At 38.8% G+C, this 27,244-nt stretch overlaps 2 protein-coding genes across 7 annotated transcripts; both read left to right on the top strand.

The window, feature by feature from the left end:
- The first annotated feature begins 5,400 nt into the window (after positions 1-5,400).
- Positions 5,401-16,176, top strand: si:dkey-68o6.8. Of its 3 annotated transcripts, none has more exons than XM_048198906.1 (8): positions 5,401-6,069; positions 6,718-6,871; positions 13,702-13,864; positions 13,945-14,110; positions 14,245-14,433; positions 14,931-15,038; positions 15,638-15,774; positions 16,042-16,176. In XM_048198906.1, the coding sequence occupies exons 2-8, from the start codon at positions 6,729-6,731 to the stop codon at positions 16,093-16,095; spliced, it is 960 nt and encodes a 319-aa protein (XP_048054863.1). In that variant the 5' UTR covers positions 5,401-6,069; positions 6,718-6,728; the 3' UTR covers positions 16,096-16,176. The 3 variants fall into 3 exon arrangements, with proteins under 3 accessions (XP_048054863.1, XP_048054855.1, XP_048054846.1); XM_048198898.1 differs by having other exon boundaries at positions 5,401-6,043; positions 13,699-13,864; XM_048198889.1 differs by having other exon boundaries at positions 5,402-6,069; positions 13,699-13,864.
- Positions 16,177-18,516: 2,340 nt separating this feature from the next.
- On the top strand, positions 18,517-26,851 carry LOC125273458 (nuclear body protein SP140-like). 4 transcript variants are annotated; one of them, XM_048198844.1, is made up of 13 exons: positions 18,517-18,814; positions 18,943-19,041; positions 19,194-19,327; positions 19,546-19,599; positions 19,720-19,753; positions 19,900-20,040; positions 21,158-21,291; positions 21,386-21,454; positions 21,552-21,667; positions 21,753-21,852; positions 26,031-26,090; positions 26,191-26,334; positions 26,455-26,851. In XM_048198844.1, the coding sequence occupies exons 1-13, from the start codon at positions 18,718-18,720 to the stop codon at positions 26,533-26,535; spliced, it is 1,263 nt and encodes a 420-aa protein (XP_048054801.1). In that variant the 5' UTR covers positions 18,517-18,717; the 3' UTR covers positions 26,536-26,851. The 4 variants fall into 4 exon arrangements, with proteins under 4 accessions (XP_048054801.1, XP_048054790.1, XP_048054810.1 ...); XM_048198833.1 differs by having other exon boundaries at positions 18,519-18,814; positions 21,750-21,852; XM_048198862.1 differs by having other exon boundaries at positions 18,800-18,814; positions 18,943-19,045; positions 21,750-21,852.
- Positions 26,852-27,244: the final 393 nt, after the last annotated feature.

The following is a 27,244-nucleotide window of genomic DNA, read 5'->3' on the forward strand; positions in this document are numbered from 1 at the left end:
AACACCCACAATTTCAAACCGCGGGTTTTTGGTTTACTGCAGTTTCAAACATAAAATACTCAGCAATGGTGCTGACTTATGAATTTGCTTTGTCTTAAAGCATATTAAAAACACTACATAGACGTATAAACAACATTAAAAACTTGATTTTCACCACAGGGGGTCTTTAACAGAAACATGACAATATTTTATACATTTGGAACAAAAGCAGTTTGATGAAATTCATCATGACATCATGCTGCAAAAGGAAAAAGTTCTGTATGGTGTGGACAGGGCAAGCTTGCTTACTCTCTGCCTTCCCAAGACATGGCACTGTTTTATTCCTGCCACAGAAATAACACAGGCCAGAATATTAAGCCAAATTCATCCATGGCCATTATTTTATTGGGCATTATTTTATTTTATTCTGCCCTGTGGGTCCACTTAATAAATTTAGATACAGCTGTTTTGACTGGAATGATTTGTTTGTCTTTGGTGTCTCACCAAACACAATCTCTCCATCCTTCACACACACTTTCACACACTTGCACACCTCTCTGGCCAGAGAATCATACCTTTTTGTCTGCCTCAGCAGATTGTAAAATGAATGGGGAATGTATATATTATTAATCTAAACATTTATCATTTTGCATCATTGCACATATAGTATGGAAAATGTAAATTTAAATACAGAACGGTATTGCCATTTTGCATATTACATTTTAAATTGAATATTGCTACACATGTGCTTCCATAAGAAACATGACATGATTTGGGGTTGTGTATATGGGTCTGTGAAGGACAGTATCTAATTTCAGGCCAACACTATTTTAATTTGCCACTAACACTGTTCTAAATAATATAAATTTACCTTAAGGCACAGGGTCATCACACTATAATCTATGGTCAGAGGTAACAGAAAGACCTTTATTGCCAAGTATGTTTGCACAGAAAAATAATTTGTTGTAACAAAAGGAGCTTTCCAGTACACAGAAACAACAACAGCAGTACATTAAGCCTATTACACAGTACAATAAAAAACACAGATAGTGTTGTTACAGGTAGCTGTGTAGGAACACTCACGACGAGGAATATAAGAGCAAGACTTTACTAGGCAATTCAATGGAGCATACAGGAATACAGGATACACACACTAACAACGTAAGATAATGGACAACACTAGTGAGCAAGGTGACTGTTTATAAAGGGAGTCCAGATGAGTGAAAATCATGATGAGTGACTTCAGGTGCAGGTAATGATGACGTGCAGGTGCAGGACAGAAGGGATGCTGGGAAACATAGTGCTGGAACTGGTGACTGTGACAGTACTTCCCTCCTCCAGCAAGGCGCGTCCTCACGCCGAAGAGGAATATCCAAAGGGGAGGGACGGAGGGGGTTCAGGAGGAGGGCGGTGAAGCTGGAGGATGAGCCGGATGGAGGCCCAGTCCCCAACCAGAATGATAGACATCGGCGATGCTGAAGGGAGGAGCCATGGTGGCGAAGATCTCAGCGCCACCTTGGGGTCGAGCGAAGGCAGCCGCGGCGATGGAAGAGGAACCCACGGTGTAGACGGAAGGCAGATGGAGCGGTTCTATGCTGATGACCTAGGCGACCGCGACGGAGCCACAGCGACGACCATACAAGGAGGATTATGATGGAGTGCAAACGAATCCGAAGGAGCAAGGTGTGGGAAAGTTTCACAAAACTTCAAACTAAGAATGCTGTTGTGTGCAATACATGCAAGGCGGAAGATGTGACAACCCGGTGGAATAGCACCTACTTTATGCTGGAGAGACTGCTGGAGAAGCGCTGGCCCATTACTGCCACACTTTCTGATCCTGAAGTGACACCAAGGGGCAAACATTACTTTGACTTGAAGCCTGATCAGTGGTCATTGCTTGAAGAGCTGACCCAGGGCCTGCAGCCTTTTCAATGTGCCACTGAGTTTCTTAGTGGCCAAGAGTATGCAACATTGTCATGCCTTCCTCAGCTTGCAAAAGGGCTACAGAGGTCTGTGCAACAATCCCTTTGAAAATCCCAAATCAACTTTGAAACAACACCTGGAAAAGCTTTTTTAGCCAAAGCCTCTAAAGAGTTAACAGAGAGGTGGGGGGAAATCAGCACTTTCTGCAAGGAGAAAGACAACATAGTTCTTCTGTCAGCAGCCCTAGATCCAAGATTTAGAAAACTCAAGTTTATGCCTGCTGAACAGAGGATAGAGGTTCAAAGCACTGTCGAAGTCCTTGCTATTAAAGCAGGAAAAGAGCTCTGGAAACCTACAGAAGAAGGGCAGCTTCAGTGTCACAGTGTCACTGCTCCAAGGAAAGGGGAAGAGTCAGTGCTTGAAAACCTCCTCCAGTCTGACACTGACAGCCTCAGTGAAGAGGAGGAGTCGCGTGAGGAACAAAAGATTCAGGTGGTGAGAAAGGAAGTACAAATGTATTTCTCGGAATCACAAATAGCCAAACAAGAAGATCCTTTAGGTTGGTGGAAGGAAAATGAGGGACGGTTCCCTAACCTATCAAAGCTTGCAAGATCTTTTCTTTGCATCCCTGCCACATCCACTCCAGCAGAACGGATCTTCTCTGCCGCAGGAAACATTTGCTCACAAAAAAGAGCAAGCTTGTCACGTGAACATGTTGATATGCTGACGTTTCTTCATTTTAATTCAGCACTTATTTGAAAATCAGGCCAGTGCAGAAAGGACACTGTTAGTTACTCCTTTTCATTAAACTTTTAGAAATGAAGCTCTTAATATTGCTGACAAGAGATGTTTATGTTCAAACATATTTTTTGTCTTTAATGCTGCTGATCATTTTTTTTTTGTTTGTTTTTTCTATTGAAAGAGAACAGAATATTTAAACAATGCTTAGAGAGCATTTGTGTGTGATTTGAGTTGGACAGAAATCTGAAAACTTAAGAGAATGACCTGTTTAGTTGGCTCAAAGTTCATTAAAACAACTATTTCAAAAGCTGAAGTGATTTTCTTTTTTCTTTAGTAGTTAGAATATGTATAACGCAATGTTTTAATTAATTGAAAAAGCTGAATAATCATTCAAAATGTACTGATTAGTCATCAAAATAATCGACGATTAGTCGATTAATCGTTCTAATAATCGGTAGATTAATCGATTATCAGATTAAAATCATTTGTTGCAGCCCTAGCTCACAGTAGTCCCGCGATGTAACCACGTCACTGAAAGGAGGTTATGGTGGTGTAGCGGGACTGATAGGTGACAACTCGGACAGGACAGCAGACTTGGTTGGGGTCAGGGAAGAAGGCAGAGATGGAGATTCCGTAGATAAATCCAGTAAAGGATGTGGCAGAGAGAGGCTGGTAGGAATTGAAGAGTCCAATATAAAGTTTTCAAACAGCTGGGAAGTGGCATTGTTGTCGGTGGACTCACTCTCAGTGACGGGTGGGTGGGCGGGGCTTTGGTCCTGCTTGTCGTCTCCGACACCTACTCCCTCAACGCTGTATGGGACCCCCGACTCGAACTTCTCCTCTGCTGGAAATACCTCAGGCTCCGGGATGATGTCAAGCTCGGTCGCTCCTCCTGGCGCGGGCTCTGACGTCACGGCAGGGTCGTCGTCTCCATCTGTGGTGGGTCTCTGTGTGACAAGTGTGCACATGTGTGCTTCATACAGCAGAACAGAATATAACTTTCCTGAAATACACTACTGGTCAAAAGTTTGGAAACATTACTATTTTTAATGTTTTTGAACAAAGTCTCTTATGCTCATTAAGGCTGCGTTTATTTCATAATAAATACAGAAAAAACAATAATATTGAGAAATAATATTACAATTTAAAATTATGGTTTTCTATTTTAATATACTTTAAAATATAATTTATTCCTGTGATCAAAGCTGAATTTCCAGCATCATTACTCCAGTCTTCAGTGTCACATGATCCTTCAGCAATCATTCTAATAAGGCCTATGATGATTAGATACTCAGTTATTATCAATATTGTGTTGAAAAACAGTTGTGTTGCTTAATAGTTTTTTGGAACCTGTGATACTTTTTTCAGGATTCATTGATGAATAAAAGGTTAAAAAGAACAGCATTTATTCAAAATATAAATCTTTTCTAACAATATAAATCTTTACTATCACTTTTTATCAATTTAACACATCCGTGCTGAATAAAATATTAATTTCTTTAAAAAAAAAAATACTGACCCCAAACTTTTGAACGGTAGTGTATATTGTTACAAAAGATTTTTATTTTAAATAAATGCTGATATTTTTTAACTTTTTATTCATCAAAGAATCCTGAAAAAGTAGGATTACACAGGAAAACACAGTTTATAAAATAATATTAAGCAGCACAACTGTTTCCAACATTAATAATAAATCAGCATATTAGAATCATTTCTGAAGGATCATGTGACACTGAAGACTGGAGTAATGATGCTGACAATTCAGCTTTGATCACAGAAATAAATTACATTTAAAAGTTTATTAAAATAGAAAACCATAATTTTAAATTGTAATAATATTTCACAATATAATTGTTTTTTTCTGTATTTATTATTAAATAAATGCAGCCTTAATGAGCATAAGAGACTTTGTTAAAAAAAAAAAATATATATATATATAGTAATGTTTCCAAACTTTTGACCGGTAGTGTACATGTCAACATATTTGGCAGCACTTATTCAATAATAAGTATTTATTCAATTAATAAGTATCAAGGTAGCTGGGTCAGAAACCCATAAAACTCATTCTGGTGGCACCAGGGACGTGCACAGACATTTTGGGGGGCAGGGGCTCAAGTGGAAAAAAGGGCACTTCTCATAATTATTAAAAAAAAAAAAAAACCTTTAAAAATTAAAATAATTGAAATTATAATATGACATAAATTGCATTAGTATCAAATCAGGCAAAGGCGTTGACGGTGGTCAAACTATTAACGCGCCGTTATTAATACAGTCAGAGTTGTCTTAATATATTTAAGGATTGTTGTTGTTTTTTTTTTTTTTTTAAATAAATAATTATTACAAAATGTCTGTGCACGTCCCTGGTTTATTGAAAAAAAAGGGGCACTTTCTCTCGAGGAAGAAAAAGGGCAAGGGCTCAAGCCCCCTTTTATGTCTATGTGTGCACGTGCCTGGGTGGCACATCTTATCCTGTACAATACCTGCAAAAAAGCACAAGTGTTACAATAATAAGTATTTAATATGGGAGAGTATGATTTTGGTAGCACTGCTGTTTTCATATGGAATTTGATATGCTTAATGTAAAACTATAAGCACAATGTCTTCAGGACACAGCTTTTCAGTGTTATCAGCATAAGGGCAGAGTAATTTAGGCAGCTTTAACAAAACTGCTGAAATTGTTCTGCTCCCTAATAAACACATCCTGTTTCATGATAAGGAATATTACAATAGTGAAAATGTGCGGGCAGTGAAGTCGAATGACAAATTTGTCTGCATCTTTTTAGTAATGATGTTCAGATTTAGGTGTAGTCTACCCTCACGAAACTAAACCATTGTTTTAGGGGAAAAACAAACAAACAAACAAACAAAAACCCACTTTTGTTTTTACTGTAGTAAAACAATACAAACAATAAAGGCACAGCTAGACAGTTCAAGTTGTAAATCGAGTTCAGTTAAATACATGATCAAAGACAAATACACAAATAAATACATGATCAGAGATCAGTAGCCTACACAAAATGTATTGCATTACTTACGCCGTCTAATGCCTGTCTGTTTTCGCAACTGGCGGCATCGATTGACGTCTTGCGCGTGCACGCAAGGGGAATCAGATTCTGGCAGGGACACCTGTGCCATCCTTGTGGCCCATAGACTGTAAAAGCCACGCCCCTGATATGAGTTGGAAACGCCATTCTTCCACAGATAACAGTATGGGTGATTGCACGGATTCCGTATTTCTCCGACTGTAAGAGATTTCCGCGTGGCGAGATCGTACTGGCCGCAGTGACGGAGATTAATCTTTGATCAAAGTGTGGGGGAGGAAGATATCACACCTGGACAATCCAGTCCGCTTCCGGATTTTCAGTCTCTTTAGTACGGTGACCATTTGAAGTACAAGCAGGTTAATACTTTTTCTCTGTTTTACAGGTAAGTTTGGCTTTTTTTTCTGTCAGCAAGTTGGCCTTAAGATAACATGGTAGGCATACAGTACTACTGTAAAATAATATATTCATTGTATATTGCTTGTGTGTTCTGAAGACACTCGTAATTATTTTTAATTAATTATTAAATCACAAATAAAGTGTACTTATAACACAAAGTGTACTTATACCACAATTAAAGTATACTTATAACACAAATTAAGTACACTTTAATATCACTTAATCAAGCATGTAATTAGTCCCTACACAGGCATATACTTAAAGTGTACTATGTATACTTGAAGTTGTTCCAATTTAGCACACAAAAGTACACTAAATATACTTAAGGTTGTGTTTTTATACAACTTAATTACAACTAAAATATACTTAGTACAAAATTAGTTGTTTCAAAATAGCATACTTTAAGTTAACTAGTCATTAACACACTTGAAATGTACTAATAATTAGTCTTGCTGTAAGTATACTTAGCATACTTTTTTTCACTAGGGATGTCTATTTATTTAAAATAAAACCATTAAAAAATCGTATAATTACTAGAAATGTGTAAAGTAGACTGTCAAAATAAAGTGTAACCACTTTCATTTGGAGATCTAGACAAGCAAATTAAATGTAATATGACATTTGCCTCCCAAAGACCTGAAGAAAATGAATGCTGATAATGAATCGGAGGAAAGCAGCTCAGAAACTGGTTTTAGTGAAGATGAGAGAAGGAGAAAAAAGGGAAAACAAAGATGCTCCAGGGGGAGTAACAACGCATGGTCATTTCCCGACCAATTCAATCCAAAGAGGTGAGTACTTTCTTGCAATTATATCTTCTAGCATGTATATTTGATTAATATTTTATGTTAAAATGTAAGGTGTGTTCATTTTTATTTATTTATTATATTTATATGAAGGTTTTTGTAATAGTAAGTGGAATAGTCTCATAGTGACCCGTTTGCAGACCTACTGAAAGGTGTGGTTTGGTGGAGCATAGAAAAGGAAAAGTGATTAGACAGCATTTGTACATCATTATGTCACAATCCCAGCCTGTGTTCCCCTGTCTTGTCTGAGGACTTTTGGTTAATTTCTGTCTTGTGACATGTTTTATTGTTCATTGTAGGTTTAATGTTCATTAGTCTCCCAAGGTGTGCCTTGTCAGTTCCCTTGGGGCCTGTTTACACCTAGTCACTTCATGCATTTTCTCTGATCAATTAGCTATCTGATTTATAAAAACGATTGCATTTACACTCGGCGACATAAATGTGTCTCCGCAAAACTGATATAAATCTGATCTTCAATTCCCGCACTATGCAGATTTCATGTTGTTCACGTCACCGAAAGCAACAAATATGAGCTGCATTTTATTGATCATCAGCTAATTTCAAAATCAAAGACCGCAACAGGAGAGCGTGGCAACAGCACTGGTAAGATCATTTAGTCTCATTACTTTTAATGAAGATGATTGTGTTTTGAGCGCCTGCAACTTACTTTCATTTTGATTTGCGGCAGTTTGCGCTTTGTCTTGCTGAATAGATACTCAGCTACTCTAATGCGGCGATGCGTGCTGCAGTAGCGCTGTCATATCTGGCTATAACATGTTATTTAGCCTATAACGCTCTCAGATATTTATTTTTTAGTATTTTTGGGAGGATTTAAATTTACATATGTGGTTTCAACAGCCAGATGCATTTAGACCTGTTCAGTTTTGACTGGAATGTGTCCCAGACCACCTCCTGAAGTGGTTTGAGCGATTGATTTAAATCCGTCTCGAATGCATTTCGGAGGGCATTTAGACCTGGTCTTTTCACGATTGGATAGCTATCTGATCAGAGAAAACGCATGAAGTAACCAGGTGTAAACAGGCCCTTGGTTACCCTTGTGTGTTCCCATGACAATGAATATTGTTTACCTTGTTCCCATGTGTGTGTATGTATGTATGTATGTATATGTGTATATATATATATATATATATATATATATATATATATATATATACACACATAATCTGTGTGATCCTTACCAAATATAACATTTGACGACGAGGATGGCTGATTTCACACTACCACCTACTGCTCCTTTCCTTGCTCTACCTGGTGAGCCTCTGATTCCCTGGACTCGCTGGTTACAGTCCTTTGAGACTTTCAACTTGGCAGTGGGGATGATTGACATGAGTGCAGCCCGCAAAAAGGCGTTGTTATTGCATTGCTGAGGGTCAGCGTGTGCTGGGAACGCTTGAGTTGGGCACCACAAGCAAATATGACACAGCCGTGGAACTACTGACCTTACACTTTACGGCCCCACAGAGTGTCTATTCTGGACCAGTCTCATTTAAAGCATGCTCAGTGGGCCTAAATGATGTGTGTATCCCACTGTTTTTGGACACTGGTGCCAGTGTGTCTCTCCTGAACATGCACACATAATTTTTTTTTCAAAGCGCTGCCACTTTCAGCACCCTCTGCTTCACTCTGTGGCTATGGCGACTCAAAGATTGACTTAGTGGGTTCCCTGCAAGTGACTTTTGGGTATGGCAACAAGATGGTACCCAGCTTCACCTTCCATGTTGCCCCTCGCAAGGCCAAACTGATGGGTCTGGATTTGTTCTCGGCTCTGGGATTCTGTGATCCTGATAGTCTCTACGCCTTGACAGCAAAAGTAGCCATCCCTGTTTGAAGGCTTAGGTTGCCTTACTGCTTTTGCCCACCAACCTCTCCTGGACCCTGCCATTAAACCGGTCATCCAACCACTCCACCGCATTCCCCTGGCTTTCCGTGATAGTGTCTCAGCTGAACTTATGCAGCTGCTGGACGCTGACATTATCGAACCAGTGGATGCATCGCCCTGGGTCTTGAACCTAGTGGTGGCTCAGAAGAAATCAGGATCCCTACGGGTGTGTGTCGACCTGCGAGTAGTGAATAAGGCATTGATCCCGGACAGGTTCCCATTGCCTACCTCGGAAGAGCTCATTGCTCAGTTCAGTGGCTCAACAGTGTTCTCTAAACTGGATCTCAGATAGGGCTACCTACAAGTGCCTCTCCACCCCAGCAGCAGAAACCTCACAGTCTTCATGACCCATGCAGGTGTGTTTCGCTACACGCGCATGCCATTCGGACTTAGCTCCGTCCCCAGCTGTTTCCAAATAATCATGGTGTCAGAGTTGGCTGGTATACTGGGGGTGGCTATTTACCTGGATGATGTGGTTATGTGGCCCACCACCGAGAGCCACAATGAACGCCTCAGCAGAGTCTTTGCCAGAGGTGGGAGTAAAGCCCCGTGTATACTTCACTTTCCGCGCTCAGACGCGTAACGCGTGCAGTTGCGTCCGCGCATCTTTCAAAGTATACTAAAACATGGATTCGCGTGGATGACCGTGTTTGACACATGCGCAGTGCAATTTTTTTCTATACTATTACCAGACATCGTGTCATCAACCGGATATTCGCTGGGCAGGATCGGAGAAGAAAAATAGTGCATCCACCATTGCAGCATAGTTAGATACACCAAGAGAACAGGAATCAAGAACGATGGAGAAGGCATACTTTTGAGTTTACGTGTCTTATTTTTGAATCACTCTTCACACACTCTTCTTCGACGTCTGCACATTGTGCTCAGTACTGTGCATATTGCCACCTAGTGGACTCTTCTTTCCTGCTTGCGCATGTGCTGTTGCACGTGCAACTTCTGCACAGCCTCGAAATTTGGGCTGCACACGGACGGGGTGTGCGGCCGGCCACGAGCCCTCCGCATGACAAAAATTACGTCATGCGGACGGTACACGAACGCGGACGGCTGAAGTATACCCGGGGCTTAAGTCACACATGTGCAAGTCACAGTAAGTCTCAAGTCTTAACCTTCAAGCAAGTCAAAGTCAAGTCACTGCTTTATGTCAAGCAATTCAAGTCGTAGCTTGGGTCAAGCGAGTCATACAAATGTTTGATGATTTAACTGAATTTATGTTAAAATAAGTTAAAACTACAGTAGTTGGACTATGGGAGTTTTATTTGCAACAAAAAAAATTGCAATATGCATTTCTACTCAAAAGGTGTCCACATACAGCTGAGCTGTTAATACAATAAAAATCTAAAAATGAAAACTAAATAAATGAATGTGTGTTCGTGTGTATGAGTGAAAAGTGTATTGTTGCAAATTTCATTTTTTTTTTTTTTTTTTTGTGTATGCATGGTTGGGTTTGCAAGTCTGTATGATTTTTTTTCTTTGTGTGCGTTTATGTGTATACAATATATTTATGTGTATCCCCATTAACTAATCATAGGCTTTTCACTCAAAGTCTAACACAAGACCAATTATTACACACTATACACATGCATATATTAAGTGATACTGCAAAAAAAATGTCCTTATAAACAGTGAATAACCATTAACAATGCATTGCACTTGCAAAAAATTAAATGTGATCATTTTCTCTGTTACCTTTGATCTTTGATTATCTTCAATGACATACAGCATTGGTTGATGTCATTTTAAGATCTGCCACTGCTGCACATAACGCAGATCTCGCAAGCATCCCACTTTCTCACAACTCTTTACTTTTGTTTAAGACTTTATTTAACTCATTCAAGGCTGCTCTAATTAGGATACTCGACAAAACAGACACTTTTGGCATTATTGGGTGTGTTATTGTTCGTTCAAGCGTGACATTCTGGTGCACGTCTTTCTGTGCGTTGTGTGTTTGTGACAGGACATTCACAGAGAGCGCATTCTCTTTTTCTCTGTTAGCGCGCTTAAATGGTTTAAAAGCATTTGCATGAATAAGAGCGTGATCATATGTTGTAATGCTAGCCAAAGGATGACAGAAAAACGGATGCTGCGTTAATTGCGTTAAATATTTTTAATGTTAAACTGGAAAAATGCGTTAACGCACTAACGTTGACAGCACTGATTTTAACCCAATTTTCTGTTTAATGAACGCAAAACCAATTTAAAGTCAACTCTAAACATGTCCAAAACGTTATTTTTTTTTCCACTTAATTATTCTTGGCGTAGCACCTTACATGTTCAGTCACGGCTGTCCACGCTCTTACTTTAGCTCTCTCTGCTTGCCTGCTGCGTCACGTGGTTAGGATGTGGTGCGTTCAAAAACAGATATTTATTAAACAAAACACACGTAATTTCATGTCATTTAACTCAAGTTCGAGTCAAGTCTCAAAAGATGAATGTCATGTCAAAGTCAAGTTTTTTTATTTGTCAAGAAAGTCTCAAGTCCTAAAATTTGCGACTTAAGTCTGACTTGAGTTAAGTCATGTGACTGGAGTCCCCCACCTCTGGTCTTTGCAGCGCTGGCCGAACACAAACTAACCGTCAATGCTGAAAAATGTGTTTTCTCTGCACCGACCACTGAGTATGTGGGTTTCCGGCTGTCGGCGGCTAGCGTCACACCACTTAAGTCAAATGAACACGCCATACCTGCAATTCCCGAACCCAGCTCAGCTGCGCAGGTGGGCTCCTTCTTGAGCATGATAGGAGCAGCCATAGGAGCAGTGCTATCATAGACCCAGCGGGGCATGGAGAAGTTCATTGCCTTTGCGTCACGGGCCCTCAGACGGAGCAGTGGTACTCTGTGGGGGAACGTGAAGCATTAGCCTGCATCTGGGCCTGCGAGAGGTGGCACTGTCTTTGCCAATATAAATCTGACCTGAAGCTCACCCCTGGCAGAGACAATGTTGTAGCTGATTTACAGTCCCGCTCTTCTCCACCTCACCCTGCCACACATACACACTCCGACATGAACCGTGTGGAACAGGACATTGTCCCGATGTTACACACACCCCTCTAGGCCATCGTATCGCTACAAGAACTGAGGGAGGCATCGGAACAGGACCCGGTCCTTTCTCAGCTCCGTGTCTATATTCTGAACGGCTGGCCTCTGGAGGTACCAGAGGGGCTGGCAGCATTTTCCAGAAAAAAGCAGGAGCTGTCCTGCTGTCCTGTGTGGCACGTGTCATCCCCAGCACCCTACGTGCATGTGTCTTGGCAATGGCTCACGAGGGCCACCTGGGAATTGTGAAATTGAAGCAGCACTGCAGAGACCATGTTTGTTGGCCAGGGATAGATAAAGACATCAAGGCCCTGGTGACTGTGCCGCCTGTCTCTTAAGCGCTAAGACTGGTCACCAGGCCCCCCACCCTTGCAACCTCTTGCCTGGCCATCGCAGCCCTGGGACGACCTGTAGCTGGACATATGTGGTGAGATACAGGGAGTCCCACATCACCAACGCTTCCTAGTGGTTGTCTATGACTTGCACTCGAAATGGCCCGGGCTCATTGCCATTGGCTCTGTGACCTCTCAGGTCATAATTAACTTTCTGCACTCTCTATTTTCCTGCTGGGGCCTTCCAAATACTATCACTACTGACAATGGCCCGCAGTTGATCTCGGCTGAGTTCACCACATACTTCAAAAACAAGGGTATTCGCATCCGCACAGCATACTATAACCCTCAAGCTATCGTTGGCGTTGAATGCTTCCACCAGTCACTGAAAAACAGTCTCAGGCCACACTTGTTCCAGGGATGGACCTTCTCACAGGCCATTCGTCACACACTGCTGCACTACAGGGCCACCCAACATTCCATGACAGGGGTCTCCAGCTTTCCTCGTGCTTGGCCATGAGCTCCACCTTCCCCTCAACAGGCTCAGCCCTGCACTGCCTCAGGGACCACTACCAAGGGTCAGGGCCTCTGTTGCTCACCAGCAGAGGCGGATAAAGCAGAATTTCGATCTCTCAGCACATGTTAAGGTCCCTGACATACAGGACGCAGATTGGGTCAGGGTTTGCAGGCCCCACAGAGACAACAAAGTCATTGATTTAAGCCCAATTTGCAAAAAATCTTTGTGTGATCTACTCAACGACGCATCAAAGAGGCTCACTGACGCCAGACTATAAATGTCTATAAATGTCAAATATCTAGCATGCTAAATATCTAGAGCTGTCGGCCGACTCGTGTACGCTGGTACGATTTGTCTCTCTAAACAATGCAAAAACCTGGCTCTGTGCACATGTAGTACTCAAATCAAGCAAAAGAAAAAAGTTCGACCAGTCATAGCGCTGGGTTCATTTCCCCAAACAGACATGGTGAGCAAAGCGATACATCTGTCATACAGTGTCACGTGACAAGCATGACACGTTGTCATGGAAACAATAAAGGGAAATGTTCTAAAATAATGGTTGCCTTAACTCTAGGAGGTCAGTCAGAATATTTTTAACTTATGTGTGAATTAATTTAATTTTAATTAAATTTAATTCAAAATGTAATCTAATTTCTTCCCAATGTCCATTTTAAAATAAAGTCATTGGGTGACAGAGTTGTTGTCAGCTCCTGTGGTGTGTGTGAGCCCCTGTTGCAGATCATTTACGTAGTGTCACGTAGTGTAAACACCACAACGACTTCAAGACGCCACAGCAGGTCATGTAGTCAGCCAGTGATCTGCCGACGTTTAAAGTCCTGTAGTGTGAACTTGGCATTAGTGTCATTCCCCAGTTCCGCTTAGTATTGTTCCCCATACTGAAGTGTTACCAAAATTATTATAAAAGGTGACAGATGGTTTTTGGAACAGAATTACTGTAATTATGGGCACACTACACAGCATCAATAATTCAAAATCTGTTCTCTTTGGCAGAAGCAATGGCAATAAAAACTGCAACCCTGTGGACTTTGAATTTTTCACAGTTGAAGAGTTGTATGATTGCTTCTGTGAAAACAAAACAAAGATATCTACAATAGAAAAGCCATTGATGTTTCTCCGCCATCTCAAGGACAATAAACTCATTACAGATGAGCTTTATGTAAGCTTGAATTTCAGAGCATATCAATATGAGAAATAAAAATAATCTCATCTAACATTTGTATACTTTTACTTTTGAAGCAAAAGCTTGAGAACAGCAATGATGATAATGACATGTATCATGCATTGGAGTGTATTCAAAAGTGTGGACAGGAGGAGGTTAAAAAGTTCTGGAAATGCGTGGACCAGGAGCACATTTTACAGCGTTACCCGCAACTTTCTGATATCACTACAACTCTGAAGAACTGTGAGAATCTGTTTAGCTATCATATCTATTTATCTATTTCTCTGTCTGTGACTGACAGTGGTTTTATTGTAATATCTCAATGAGATCTGCAGCACTGCTGATTTATTTCCTAATTCTTGTTTCTAATTCCTCAGCTCTCAAGAGTGAGCCAAGCAAAAAAACACGAGAGAGATCTGAAGATAGAGACACAGGAAGGGAAAGAGATATTAAAAAGAGGAAGACAGAAAGCAACTCTGTGAGTAACCAAGCTGGCCCATCATCACAAAGCACTAAAAACCAGAGGAAGAAATTTGAACATGTGGAGAAAGGTTCTCTGAAAAATGGTGAGGAGAATGCTTTCTCCAATCTGCTGTCAATTCCACAATTCCCCACGCACGTGTAGCTCGTCTCCCATATTGACCTTAGTCAGGTTAGACTGCATATTGAATTTCACATGGATGAAAACAAGGCAATGAGGGATAGACTACATCACTTAATTTTTACAACTATAAAAAATGTTTTTCGGAATTTTAGCTGCTGAATGTTTTTAATTTCTCGGGAAGACATTTCGTCCGCCCAATCCACTGAATGTACTGTACTTCTATCCCTCACAGCCTTTAATTTTTGAAGTTCTTGTCAAAATTAAACATGGCACTACCCTGACAAAGGCCTATATGGATTAATTGAAACACTCTGCTCATTTCACACCAGTGGACATGCTCTGCGACTGCCTGTGGCTTCAAACTCTTTCAGAAGTGCCTCCGCATTGAACGCAACTTGAAACACTGCTAAAACTATTTGTTCATTTTAATTTTTACCCTTTTTATCTTCTTGACCCAAGAGGAAGAAAAGGACCTCTGGGATATGCCTAAACACAAGAAATGGCTTCCTGTCACATGTGGGGAAAAAGAAGCCCTTCTTGACAGAGAAGTACTTCGTAGATATGACAGTAAGTGGCCCTAATTATTTAAATGTTTAGCTAAACATAGCTAAACTATAAATTATAAAAGTTCTGCATTAATATCCTTTTGTGTGAAAAATTAATATTGTTCTTTATTATGAATGGTGAACTTTGATTTATTTGGGAAAAGTAGACACCACTGAATATATAAAATCCACATGCTTGATATAATAATACACATAAATGCACACACACACAGATCTTAATTAACAAACAATTCACAGGTTGACACAACAAGGTTAGGGGTTTGTGAACAGAAACTTTACTTTTCACTTATATTGTTTTTCAGGTTCATGTGTACTAAGCTAGAACAATATTCAATTCTTTTTTTTTTCTGAAACGATTTTTATGTAACATCATCTACTACGTCAACTAACTCTCATTAGGGTATAAGTTAAGTTAGAGGTAGGTGTTAGGGTTAGGGTTAGTAGAATAATTTGACATGTAGTTGCAAAGAATGTCTGTTAGGGAGCCTCAAAAAGTGTTGCTAGCTGACATGGAGTTGCAAAGTTACTAATAGTCAGTAAAATGTCTAAAGTAGACCATTGAAATGAAGTTTTACCAAAAAGAATGTCCCTTCCTCTCAGGAAACAAGAAATGCATTAAATATCGCAAAGAAATGATCGCCCCTTATCAATTTGAGGAAATGGCTGGGAGAGGAACATGGAAGAACTGGAAAACAAGTATATTATGCCAAGACAAAAAACTCAAGGATCTTCTAGAGGTGAGAACAGGATGAGTTTATCCATCCTGGGATCAATCTATTAATAATTACTGATTAATTGGCAAACAGACACATGACCTGCTCATAGCTTTCTGGTGTTTCGGGCACTTTCTTCCACATGGGTTTACTAACTCAGTAGGCCTACTTTGATACATTTCGCCAAAATGTGAAACAATATACTTTCAGTTGTTTGTCTTTAAATAACAACATTAAAATAGTACTTTTTTTCCTCTGTGCATCTTTAACATGATTTCATTTTCTTTTCAGGAGGGTATTTTGGAAATGCCGAAAACTAAGAGAAGGAATACTTACCGTGAATGATGTACCATAAAGAGTCACAACATTGGTTTCATAAAAACACCAGTTTTTTTCTCTTTTAATAAAATCCAACATTGAATTGACTGTTTTAGTGTGATTCTTGAAATGAAGCATTTCTGTTTTCTTAATATTATAGGGTAGCACTATTACATGAAAAGTTCAGTGCAGGTCAGTTATAAATACAACATCTTTATACAGGTGCTGGTCATATAATTATAATATTGTGAAAAAGTTCATTTTTTTATTGTAAATTATTTTTAAAAATGAAACTTTCATATATTCTAGATTCCCTACATGTAAAGTAAAACATTTCAAAAGTTTTTTTTTTTTTTTTTTTTTAATTTGTTGATTAGCGCATATAGCTAATGAAAGTCCAAAATCCAGTATCTCAAAATATTAGAATATTTACTTTTGAGTTTCATTAAATGACCATCCTTACTGTATAAATTCCGGGTATCTCTTGTTCTTTGAAACCACACTAATGGGGAAGACTGCTGACTTGGCAATGGTGCAGGAGACAATCATTGACACCCTCCACAAAGAGAGTAAGTCACAGAAGGTCATTACTGAATGGGGTGGCTGTTTACAGAGTGATGTATCAAAGCATATTAAATGCAAAGTTGACTAGAAGGAAGAAATTGGGTAGGCAAAGGTGCACAAGCAACAGGAATGACCACAAGCTTGAGAATACTGTCAAGTAAAGCCGATTCAAACACTTGAGAGAGCTTCACATTGAGTCGAATGAAGCCGGAGTCAGCGCATCAAGAGTCACCACACTCAGACATCTCCAGGAAAAGGACTACCAAGCCACTTCTGAAACAGAAACAACGTCAGAAGCAACTTACCTGGGCTAAGGAGAAAAAGAACTGGACAGTGAACAGTGGTCGAAAGTCCTCTTTTCAGATAAAAGTAAATTTTGCATTTCATGTTGAAATCATGGTCCCAGAGTCTGAAGGAAAACTGGAGAAGCACAGAATCCAAGCTGCTTGAAGTCTAGTGGGAAGTTTCTAAAGTCAGTAATGATTTGGGGGGCCGTGACGTCTGCTGGTGTTGGTCCATTGTGTTTTATCAAGTGCAAAGTCAATGCAGCCATCTTCCAGGAGATTTTGGCGCACTTTATGCTTCCATCTGCTGACAAGCTTTATGGAGATGCTGATTTCCTTTTCCAGCAGGACTTTAGCATCTGCCCACAGTGCAAAAACCACTTCCAAGTGGTTTGCTGACCATGATATTACTGTGCTTTATTGGCCAGCCAACATGCCTGACCCCTGAATCTATGGGATATTTTCAAGAGAAAGATGAGAAACAGTCGATCCAACAATATACAGATGATCTGAAGGCTCAATAGTGCCTCAGCAGTGCCACAGGCTGATCACTTCCATGCCACACTTCACTGATGCTGTAATTTGTGCTAGGAGCAAGTCATTTGCTGTAATATGTGCTGCCGACCAAGTATTGAGTGCACAAATGAACATACTTTAAAGAACTTGAACTTTTCTGTTTTGAAAATCCATTTTTTGATTGATCTTAGGAAATATTCTAATATTTTGAGATACTGGATTTTGGACTTTCATGAGCTGTACGCTCTAATCATCAAAATTAAAAAAAAAAAAAAAAAAAAAAAAATTTTTGAAATGTTTTACTTTACATGTAGGGAATCTAGAATATATGAAAGTTTCATTTTTAAAAATAATTTACAATAAAAAAAATGAACTTTTTCACGATATTCTAATTATATGACCAGCACCTGTATGTTCAGATTGTGCTCAGCCACACACAGCATTTAAATGCAGTCATCCACTGTAACAGACAAGGTTCAGTGAAGCAGAGATGCACACAGCTATAATATCAGTACTAAATGAGAGGTGTACTCTGATAGTGTATTGCTTTGTTGTTATCAGAGCCGTTGAAAAACATATTTAACGTCTCTGGTTGTTATTGTTTGTTATTGAATGTTTAGTTGATAAATAAATATTACGTAAATACAAATGTTCTATGCAAGATGCCTCATACCAATTTGAGATACATGATATAAAGATGATGATCAGCCAAAGGGTGGGCAGGAACACCAAGGCAATAAAACACCTTCGGATCTAAGCTTTTACTAAGCAAGTGAGCCTAAAAGACTGCAACCTAGCTTGAAAAACCCTAAAGAATATGGCTGATTCAATTAAATATGTATGGATTTGTGTTCCGAAGCCCTACCTGTTTAATAAAATACTTTCTAACAAAACTAATAACACCACATGACTTTGCCATGATAAAGTGTATTAGTTTTTTTTTATTATTATTTACTAATGTTACAATAATAATGTTAATAATTTGCACAACTTAAAAATATATTCCTATATGTTGAGAAATGTTCAATCATTTGGATGCAAACCAGCTTTCCAGGAAGTGGACCAAGAATCTGCTTTCAGTTTCGTTTCTGTGAGAGTAGGAGGGGAAGTATTACAACACAGACAACTCAACATGGAGGAACCCGTCCACTGCCTGCTGTTTAAATAATGCAGATGATAAAACAGCCTCCTTCATGAAATGACTCATTCTGAGCGTTCCAGTATCTGACTGGCTGAGTGAAAACAGAATTAGAAATAAAGGACAGCAAGGGATAAAAAGAGGAGGATGAAGAAACAAAGCTGTAAGAAGAGACAAGAGACGGAGCTGTCCTCCCTCTGCAAACCCAAGAAGAAGAAACAAGCCACGAGACAACACTGCCCCAGTGAGTCAAAAGTATTTTTACTAACAAAATGACAGAACAGTGATGAACACGTATATTCTTTAAAATATGAAGGGGTGCACATTTAAAACTTCTAATACATTTTCACTGAACTGATGTACTTGTTTCAGAGACATCTGCAGGACACAAACACTCTCAAAATAAATCTCAACTTCCTGTTACATGTGGTCATAAAGAGGGCATCTTGCATTTGAAGAAATATAATAACAGTAGGTGCAGAAACTTTTCTATTTGTTAAAAGAATTCAGTAATGTCTATGAGCTAAGCTGTTTAATTTCTCAAGTAATTAACATTTAACATCCAGAAGCTCTAAATCTAGTCATTTCAAGAGTGGCTGAATAAACAGTTTTTCTGACCATAGAACAGAAGTGCATCTTCAGTGAAGGCCAGTGGTTCAAGCCCACTGAGTTTGAGAGGTTTGGGATGAAGGACAGGAACAAAAAGTGGAGAACCAGCATCCTTTGCACAGGCATTCCACTCCAGAAGCTCATAGAGGTGCAAGACCATTTCAATAATTAATCAATACTAACAGTTTCAACTAATGCTCTTGAGTGCAATTTTGTTTTTAAAACATGGAACTAATTAGAAAAATTGAAGTTAAATAACAGTTCCCTGATATAAAAATGGACAGTGTGGAGATAACATAACACTAATGATGACATATTTAAATAAGTTTATGACATATTCTAACTTTTGCTCTTTTCTATTCATAGGATGGCTTTCTTTCATCTACAAACTTTCAGAAAAGCAAGGTTCAGGATGCACAGGTTTGGCTGCTTTTAAGATATGATGGAGGAATTAACCTTTCTAGACTGAAGCTTTCAAATGTGACTTAAGTTAAGTGTGACCAAGACGTTCTTCAGTATTTCTCCTTTTATGTTCTGCAGAAGAAAAAAAGCCCTGTGGGTTTGGAAAAACTGGGTGAGTAAATTATGAATATTATTAGTAATATTATATTGTTTTAAAATAGAAAATAAATATTCCTTTAAATAAGATTTTACAACAGTTATTCAGAAAGATATTTGATAAATTATTCTGTTTCATGAATGTTTGTGTATTTGTTATAGAATCAGATGAGATCGCCAGTGATAGTCAAGATATTGATGATGAAGATGATGTTATTGACTTGAGCATGTTTGAAGGTCCAACCCTACCTGTTACTTGTGGTTCTGAATCTGGCATCCTACACAAATGTCGCTTTGCCAAAGGTGTGTGAGTGGGCACATTTTTTAAATTAATTACTACATATATTAAAGGTGCTAAAGAGGATCTTTTCGTCGACTGAGAAACCAAAGACTGTTACTGAGTTTTTGAAATAAGCGCATGCGTAAAAACAACCCCCCTCCTTCACAGCTCATTTCAAAGGAACGCCTCCCAAAACTCATGCACGAGCATTGGTACACGAGTGTTTACCACCGGCATTCGCTGTGTCGTGTTAGTGGATTCATTATGTCGGACTCACCGCAGGTAACTCATAATCTGCAGTTGTTACTCCTGTCTCCGGACAAAAACATCACATGCGGCGCCTGTGGAGTGTGGAAAGTTACTGGAGCGCGCAGCCACCCTCGTCTCTCACAAGGAACGTCACGGCAGTGATTGACAAGCCAGAGGGCCAATCGTTTACTCGATGATCGCGTAAACGATTGGCTGATGTTTTTAAGGCCCTACCTCGTGCACAGATGATGTATATTAATATTATTACTTTCAGTGCACCTAATAAATAGTCTTTTATCAGTAAGTAAAGACAGTTTCAAGTAATATTGCAAAAATGTATAAAACAAAACATCCTCTTTAGGACCTTTAACATATTGCATGATGGTCAAATATGTTTTACATTTAGCGGCTCCAAAAAGTATCTGGAAACTTTAGGCACACCTAAAAATGTCTGATTGTCACTGCATTAGATACAAATATCAAACCAAGTGTCATTTATTTAAAAAAAAAAAAAAAAAAGATAGAGCACAAATATACTTTGAAAAAAAAAATGCCTCAAAAATAGTTTGTTTATTTTTAAGAGAAAAGCAATAGACATGTACTTCAGACAATAACAAATGTTTAGTAAAAACGTCCATATTTACTACACCTATGGTAGATTGTATATAAACACTAAAAATCACCAAGATGCCAGCTGATTAAAAGTCTCTGAGCTGAGTACGTGAAGACAATTACTGGCTACATTTAATTGCAGGTGCCACTGGTTTGATATTTTGTGTCTATTGCAAAGACATTCAGACATTTTAAATACTTTTTGGGATGACGTATAACTCTTAGAGATTGTTAAACTATGGTCCAGACTCAGAATATGGTTCAATGTTGTTGTCCCAGGGCATCGTGGGAGATGCATAAGAACAGAGAACTTCTGGCTCACACCTGAGGATTTCATCAAACTGAACAAACCAGATGGAACATGGAGGAAAGACATTGTGACCAATGAGATACCTTTAGGAAAACTTATAATGGTAAAAAAATTTGTCATTGTGTCAGAAAGTTCACATTTAAAGCTCTTTGAAATAATTTGACTATTAAAACTCTGTGTTCTCACATTCTTTCCAGAAAAGAGTTTTGGAACCGCATATGATAAACTGTTACTGTGAGATTTGTGAAGAAGAAGATCAATACCAAGTAAGATATCATCACTTACAATGACCACGTCAGAACATCAAAATGACCATTGAATGCTTTAAATGTTTAATTTCTTTATGAACTCTTGTCCCTACAGAATGATGACGTGTGTTTCGTGTGTAACTCTGAGGGAGATCTTGTGTGTTGTGACGAGTGTCCACGAGCTTTTCATTCACACTGTCATCTACCAGCTGCAGACGGAGACTCACTTGGGTGAGAGAAAGAGAGAAATCATGCTGGTTTAGACAAACTAAACAGTTGACTTTGTGTAATATTGTGTGTTTTGTCTGTACAGAAGCAAGTGGAGCTGCACATTCTGTGTGATGAAGAATATGAAAGATTCCAGTCAAAAGACCCAACAGGAAGTTTTGAGCAGTCCAGTCTCTCAGTACACACTGGTAAATTCATATATATCACACACTTTACTCTTCCACCAAGGCACTTGCAAGGTCTCACTGGGCATCTTTCTTCTTCTTGTGTTGTTTTCAGAGTTAGAAAGGTCTCTTTAGCATCCTTAAAGGTACACTGTGTAACTTTTGGCCTCTGTAGCAGTTAAAAAACGAAACTGCATGTATTTTGCAGCAGAACATTGTTTTGGTTGTGCTTCAGCTCTGTGTGTGGATGAATACGGTTCTTTCTCATAATTAAAATATAGAGAGATTATCCCACTGCTCATAAAATTATTTACTTCTAAGCTTAAGAGATGTAACCAGTTTAGATGGAAAGGATCTCAAGCTGACTAGCTGAAGACGTTACTGTAGCTACATCCATTAATAGACACAATACTTGCTTGAAAATAAATTCCAGCACAGCTCTACAACAACCATCATGAAATGACCCTTCATAATAGATAATGCTTTACAGTGAACTCTCTTAGAGAGAATTTATCTGTTATACATTACAAAATACACTATTCACCTGTTGAGTAATAAAAATGCCATCTCCGTTTTGCTTTAACAACAGTTCAGATTCAGGTGATTCCCTGGAGGTTGGAGATTTAGCTGCTATAAGTCAACCTTTCTCGCTCATTGTGACAAACTAACCTATCATTTAAATTTAGTTAATTTCAAACAAAAGAAAGTTACACAGTGTACCTTTAAGTTATTGTAAATGTGACCTAAATTATCTTCTGCCTGTACACTGTTAGTGTCTTTAGGACTGTTCCACAGGTGCATGTGCAAAAATTGTTTATGGTTCGTCGAACAAGTGAAAGTTTACCAGTTGCCATTTTCACCTTCATCCAGTTTGACTCCTGTGTGACTAGATAGTTTAGAGACCAGGGGCCGTATTCACAAAACATCTTAAGGCTAAAAGTAGCTCCCAACTTGCCGATTTAGGAGAAACTCTTAAAAATAATGGGTGTGTCAGTCCTAATTTTAGGAGTCCTAAATTTTTGCTCTAAGAGTATTTCAAGTATTTTAGTGCTAAAACTAGCTCCTAAATCTGTGAAACGTTAGGAGTAGTCAAGAGGACTCCTAAGTCACTAAGACCAAATCACAAACCATCCTAATCCACCCAAAGACACTGAACACCATTGAGTCAATAGCGATAGAGCCTTGGGTGCTGAACCTTTTCTTCATAAATGCAATACATTTTGATTTATAGATTTGAATATAGATTTTGAGATGCCAAAAATAAATCTTTTACAAATAAATAAATATTGTCTGATTACATGTGGCAGTGGTTTTCATGAGTTCACATTTACAAATGATTGAATAGAGTAAAAAAAAAAAAAAATTAATAAGCGTATTTGGTGTGCTGTCCAAGGGGATCAAGGGCTCCGAGCTTGGAATTTAGCCCAAACCCAAAGTTCTCCCCGTATCCCCAGCCGAGAGTGAGGGACGGGTTGGCGGAGGGATACAGAAAACTGTTGAAGTAACTACAGGCGAGTCGGCTCTCGTCTGTGTATATATTCCTCCTCTGGAGCTGATTAGAAAGACCGTTTGAATGTGTTTCTCCCAAACTTTGTTTATAAAATATCATTTGTCGCTTGCATTTTGCATTCTCTTGAGATGCAGACATCCAAGAGATGGACATTTAATTGTATATACTTTAATTAGTTTTAGTGACATTTAACCTACATTTTAAAACCTTTATTTGAATATGGCAACATGACACATTCTACAATATTTCTATGATTAAATCGCTGACTCCTCCCCCATCAGCCAATCACTGTGTGTTTACTCCATGGCAACGAGGTCAACCCCGCCCTTACTCTTAGCTTAAGACTTCAGTCTATTCCTTAGTAAAAGTTGGTCTCAGCAGCTTTGTGAATAGGTTTTAAAGGTGCCCTCGAATGAAAAATTGAATTTACCTCAGCATAGTTAAATAACAAGAGTTCAGTACATGGAAATTACATACAGTGAGTCTCAAACTCCATTGTTTCCTCCTTCTTATATAAATCTCATTTGTTTAAAAGACCTCAGAAGAACAGGCGAATCTCAACATAACACCGACTGTTACGTAACAGTCGGGATCATTAATATGTACGCCCCCAATATTTGCATATGCCAGCCCACGTTTCCAACATTATAAAAGGCATTAGACAAGGGCAGCCAGTATTAACGTCTGGATCTGTGCACAGCTGAATCATCAGACTAGGTAAGCAAGCAAGAACAATAGCGAAAAAAGGCAGATGGAGCAATAATAACTTACATGATCCATGATAACATGATATTTTTAGTGATATTTGTAAATTGTCTTTCTAAATGTTTCGTTAGCATGTTGCTAATGTATTGTTAAATGTGGTTAAAGTTACCATCGTTTCTTACTGTATTCACGGAGACGAGAGTCGTCGCTATTTTCATTTTTAAACACTTGCAGTCTGTATAATTCATAAACACAACTTCATTCTTTATAAATCTCTCCAACAGAGTAGCATTAGCCGTTAGTCACGGAGCACTATCAAACTCATTCAAAATCAGAAGTAAACAATATAACAGTATACAATACTCACATAATCCGACGCGTGCATGCCGCATGCATGACGAACACTTTGTAAAGATCCATTTTGAGGGTTATATTAGCTGTGTAAACTTTGTTAAGGCACTGTTTAAGGCAAGCGCAAGCTCTGTGGGCGGAGAGCACGGGATTTAAAGGGGCCGCAGCATAAAATCGGCGCGTTTATAATGATGCCCCAAAATAGGCAGTTAACCCTTTCGAGCGTGAGTTTAAAATATTCTAACTGTCCCCCCAGAGTGAGTTTTTTTAAGGCGACCGTTATTTTAGAACGTTTGCCTTTAATGTTTCCATAGCGACGCGTCATGCGTGTCACGAGCGCTGAACGCAGCCACAATAACACTGTATGACAGGTGGATCGCTATTATTTTGTTTTTCCTTGTTTATTTAAAATATTCACAAACTTTGCTTACCATGTTATCAACTATCTGATATTCCGATCCTCAAATATGTGTAAGTGAGTGTGTTTTGTCATTTAAAAGCCTTTATAAATGATCTTTATCTTGATCTATAACGCGAGATGGGCGCCGCCATCTTAGTTTGCCCCACAGTTCGCCGAGCCCTGTCAGTCGGATTTACAGCAAGTGAATTCATCATTTTCTCCCGAAATATATGCAAGTAAGTGGCTGGTGAACTGGAAGAATAATAGAGTAAACTTTGTAGTTACTTGGGCCCATTATGTGTGTCTGATATGAATAAATGTCGGCAAATTGTATTTGAATGGATTGTTATTGTTCCTTCCACTGATGTCTGACATAAGTGTGTATTTTATAAACTCTAAATATATTGTTTTAATGGTGCTTATGTGTATTTAAATGTCTGAAACCTTAAAAGAAACGTTATGTGGCTGAAAACACTGCATGTGATATATGACAAGAGCTGCGCGCGTCCGTCTCACAGCCAGAGCGCGAAAGAGCAGTTTGAATCTGGCAGTTATGTGACGTCGCTGAACGTTCGAAATCCCATATGTGGGACCGTACGCCCAGGGGCACAGAAATAAAAATCCCATATGTGGGACCGTACGCCCAGGGGCACAGAAATAAAAATCCCATATGTGGGACCGTACCGCTCAAAGGGTTAAAAAAATTAATAAAAAAAAATCTATGGGGTATTTTGAGCTGAAACTTCACAGACACATTCAGGGGACACCTTAGACTTACATTACATCTTTTAAAAACATAATCTAGGCACCTTTAAGAGAAAACTCTTAGCTAAAAACTTTTACTGCTATTTAGGAGAACTCTTAGTGGTAAGATAAAATGTTTTGTGAATACAGCCCCTGATCACACATGTCCTGGCAAAATGCAAATTGCCACTTACATATTACATAAGATTGCATTAAGTGAAACATGTCTGAAAACAGTGCTGTGTTTGGTGAGAGAAATGAGAAAAACAAGATTCCAAGTGTAATCCAGTGAAATAATTCAATAATTTTGTTGATCAGGTGTGCAAACATCATAATGCAGTTTCGGAAGAAAAAAAAGCATAACCCCATTACATATTACTTGTGTTGCTGAATGGAGATAAAAGCACATCTGCTTTTACACCTTCATTAGATGAGGCACACACACTACACTGTTTTACAGTCTGTTTCTCTCTGTGTTTGATTCTGTTTCAGCACTGTCAGTACCTGCTGTTACACCTGCTACATGAGAGCATGACTGAGCCCTGCACTAATGTAAATCTCATCTTCAGCAGCTTCATCTGCCTCTTTGTCATTATTTACAGCTCTTATATGTGGTGTACATGTATGTGACGTCTGCACTGCTGGTGTTCAGGTTTCAGGATACAGTAAGAATATTTGTAGTCCCATGATGCTGGGCAGAGTGAAGCTGAACCTGGAGAATAACGATTATCAAACAGTGCAAGAGTTTGTCTCCGATATTGAACAGATTTTCAACAACTGCTGCACCTCCAACGGAGTGAGTTTAATTTAAACTTTATGCAAATGTTTTCCAGTGTTGCAAGAATCTTAACTGTTTACCATCTCATTTTATATACTAAATTCTGCCTTTTTCTCTCCTTCTCTCTTTTCTCTGTAGGATAATGACTCCAGTAGAATGACCTCTAGGCTGAAGGAAGCATTCAAGAAGGAGTTTGAAACTGTCTTTAAGCTCCTATAACATCATGCTGTGGGTTGATTGTTGATGTCAATACAGAAGTTACTATAGGGTTTTTATATTTAAAGCAACAAGAGCACATTCATTTTAATAAGTTTTTAAATGACAGCAACCATGGTCAACCTCCAGTCATTTAGCCTGTCCATATCAATGTACCTTAAAGGTGAAGTGTGTCATTTTTTGTGTCCTTAGCACAAAGTGGGTTTCCTAAACAGTCATTATGTCTTCTTTTGTTCATCTTCCACAGCCCTGCTCCAAACTCACAGTATTGGTTGAAGTTGTTTGACCACTGAAATAAACACTGTACTGTTTAAATGAACCCAAAATGCTTTATTTATATAGTTGACTCTACATATTAAGCTGGGATTAAAGAACGAATTTCAATGTAAAAAAGTACACATGAAATGTACAATGTACAAGTACAATAGTAAGTGATAAGGTGAGAATTAGGAAGGCAGAACTACTGAAAGGTGTGGTTTAGGCGAAGCAAGCAAAGGGAAAGGAGAATTGTCCGTGTGGTACATACTACAGTACATACTTGACATTTTGTTTTCTTTTTTGTGTCACTGTGTGCTTGAGGCAAATACAATAGGTCAGAATTTAAAGAGAATATATTTTAATATAATTTATCTATCATTCCGTTTTTGGCCTATAAACCTTCATACTTTTCAAAACTTAATTTTTGTCTTGAAAACCATTGCTTTTCTAGTTA

The sequence above is a fragment of the Megalobrama amblycephala genome, linkage group LG1, assembly GCF_018812025.1.
Source record: "Megalobrama amblycephala isolate DHTTF-2021 linkage group LG1, ASM1881202v1, whole genome shotgun sequence".
Taxonomy (NCBI): Eukaryota; Metazoa; Chordata; class Actinopteri; order Cypriniformes; family Xenocyprididae; genus Megalobrama; species Megalobrama amblycephala.

Excerpts from the sequence above, each read along its gene's own strand:
- si:dkey-68o6.8 (XM_048198898.1), top strand. The coding sequence starts at position 6,729 with ATGAATGCTGATAATGAATCGGAGGAAAGCAGCTCAGAAACTGGTTTT. Across the intron at positions 14,111-14,244 it reads CACTACAACTCTGAAGAACT|CTCTCAAGAGTGAGCCAAGC; the intron begins GTGAGAATCTGT and ends CTAATTCCTCAG. Across the intron at positions 14,434-14,930 it reads GAAAGGTTCTCTGAAAAATG|AGGAAGAAAAGGACCTCTGG; the intron begins GTGAGGAGAATG and ends TCTTGACCCAAG.
- LOC125273458 (XM_048198833.1), top strand. The coding sequence starts at position 18,718 with ATGAAGAAACAAAGCTGTAAGAAGAGACAAGAGACGGAGCTGTCCTCC. Across the intron at positions 19,754-19,899 it reads TGTGGGTTTGGAAAAACTGG|AATCAGATGAGATCGCCAGT; the intron begins GTGAGTAAATTA and ends TATTTGTTATAG. Across the intron at positions 21,668-21,749 it reads GCAGACGGAGACTCACTTGG|AAGCAAGTGGAGCTGCACAT; the intron begins GTGAGAGAAAGA and ends TTGTCTGTACAG.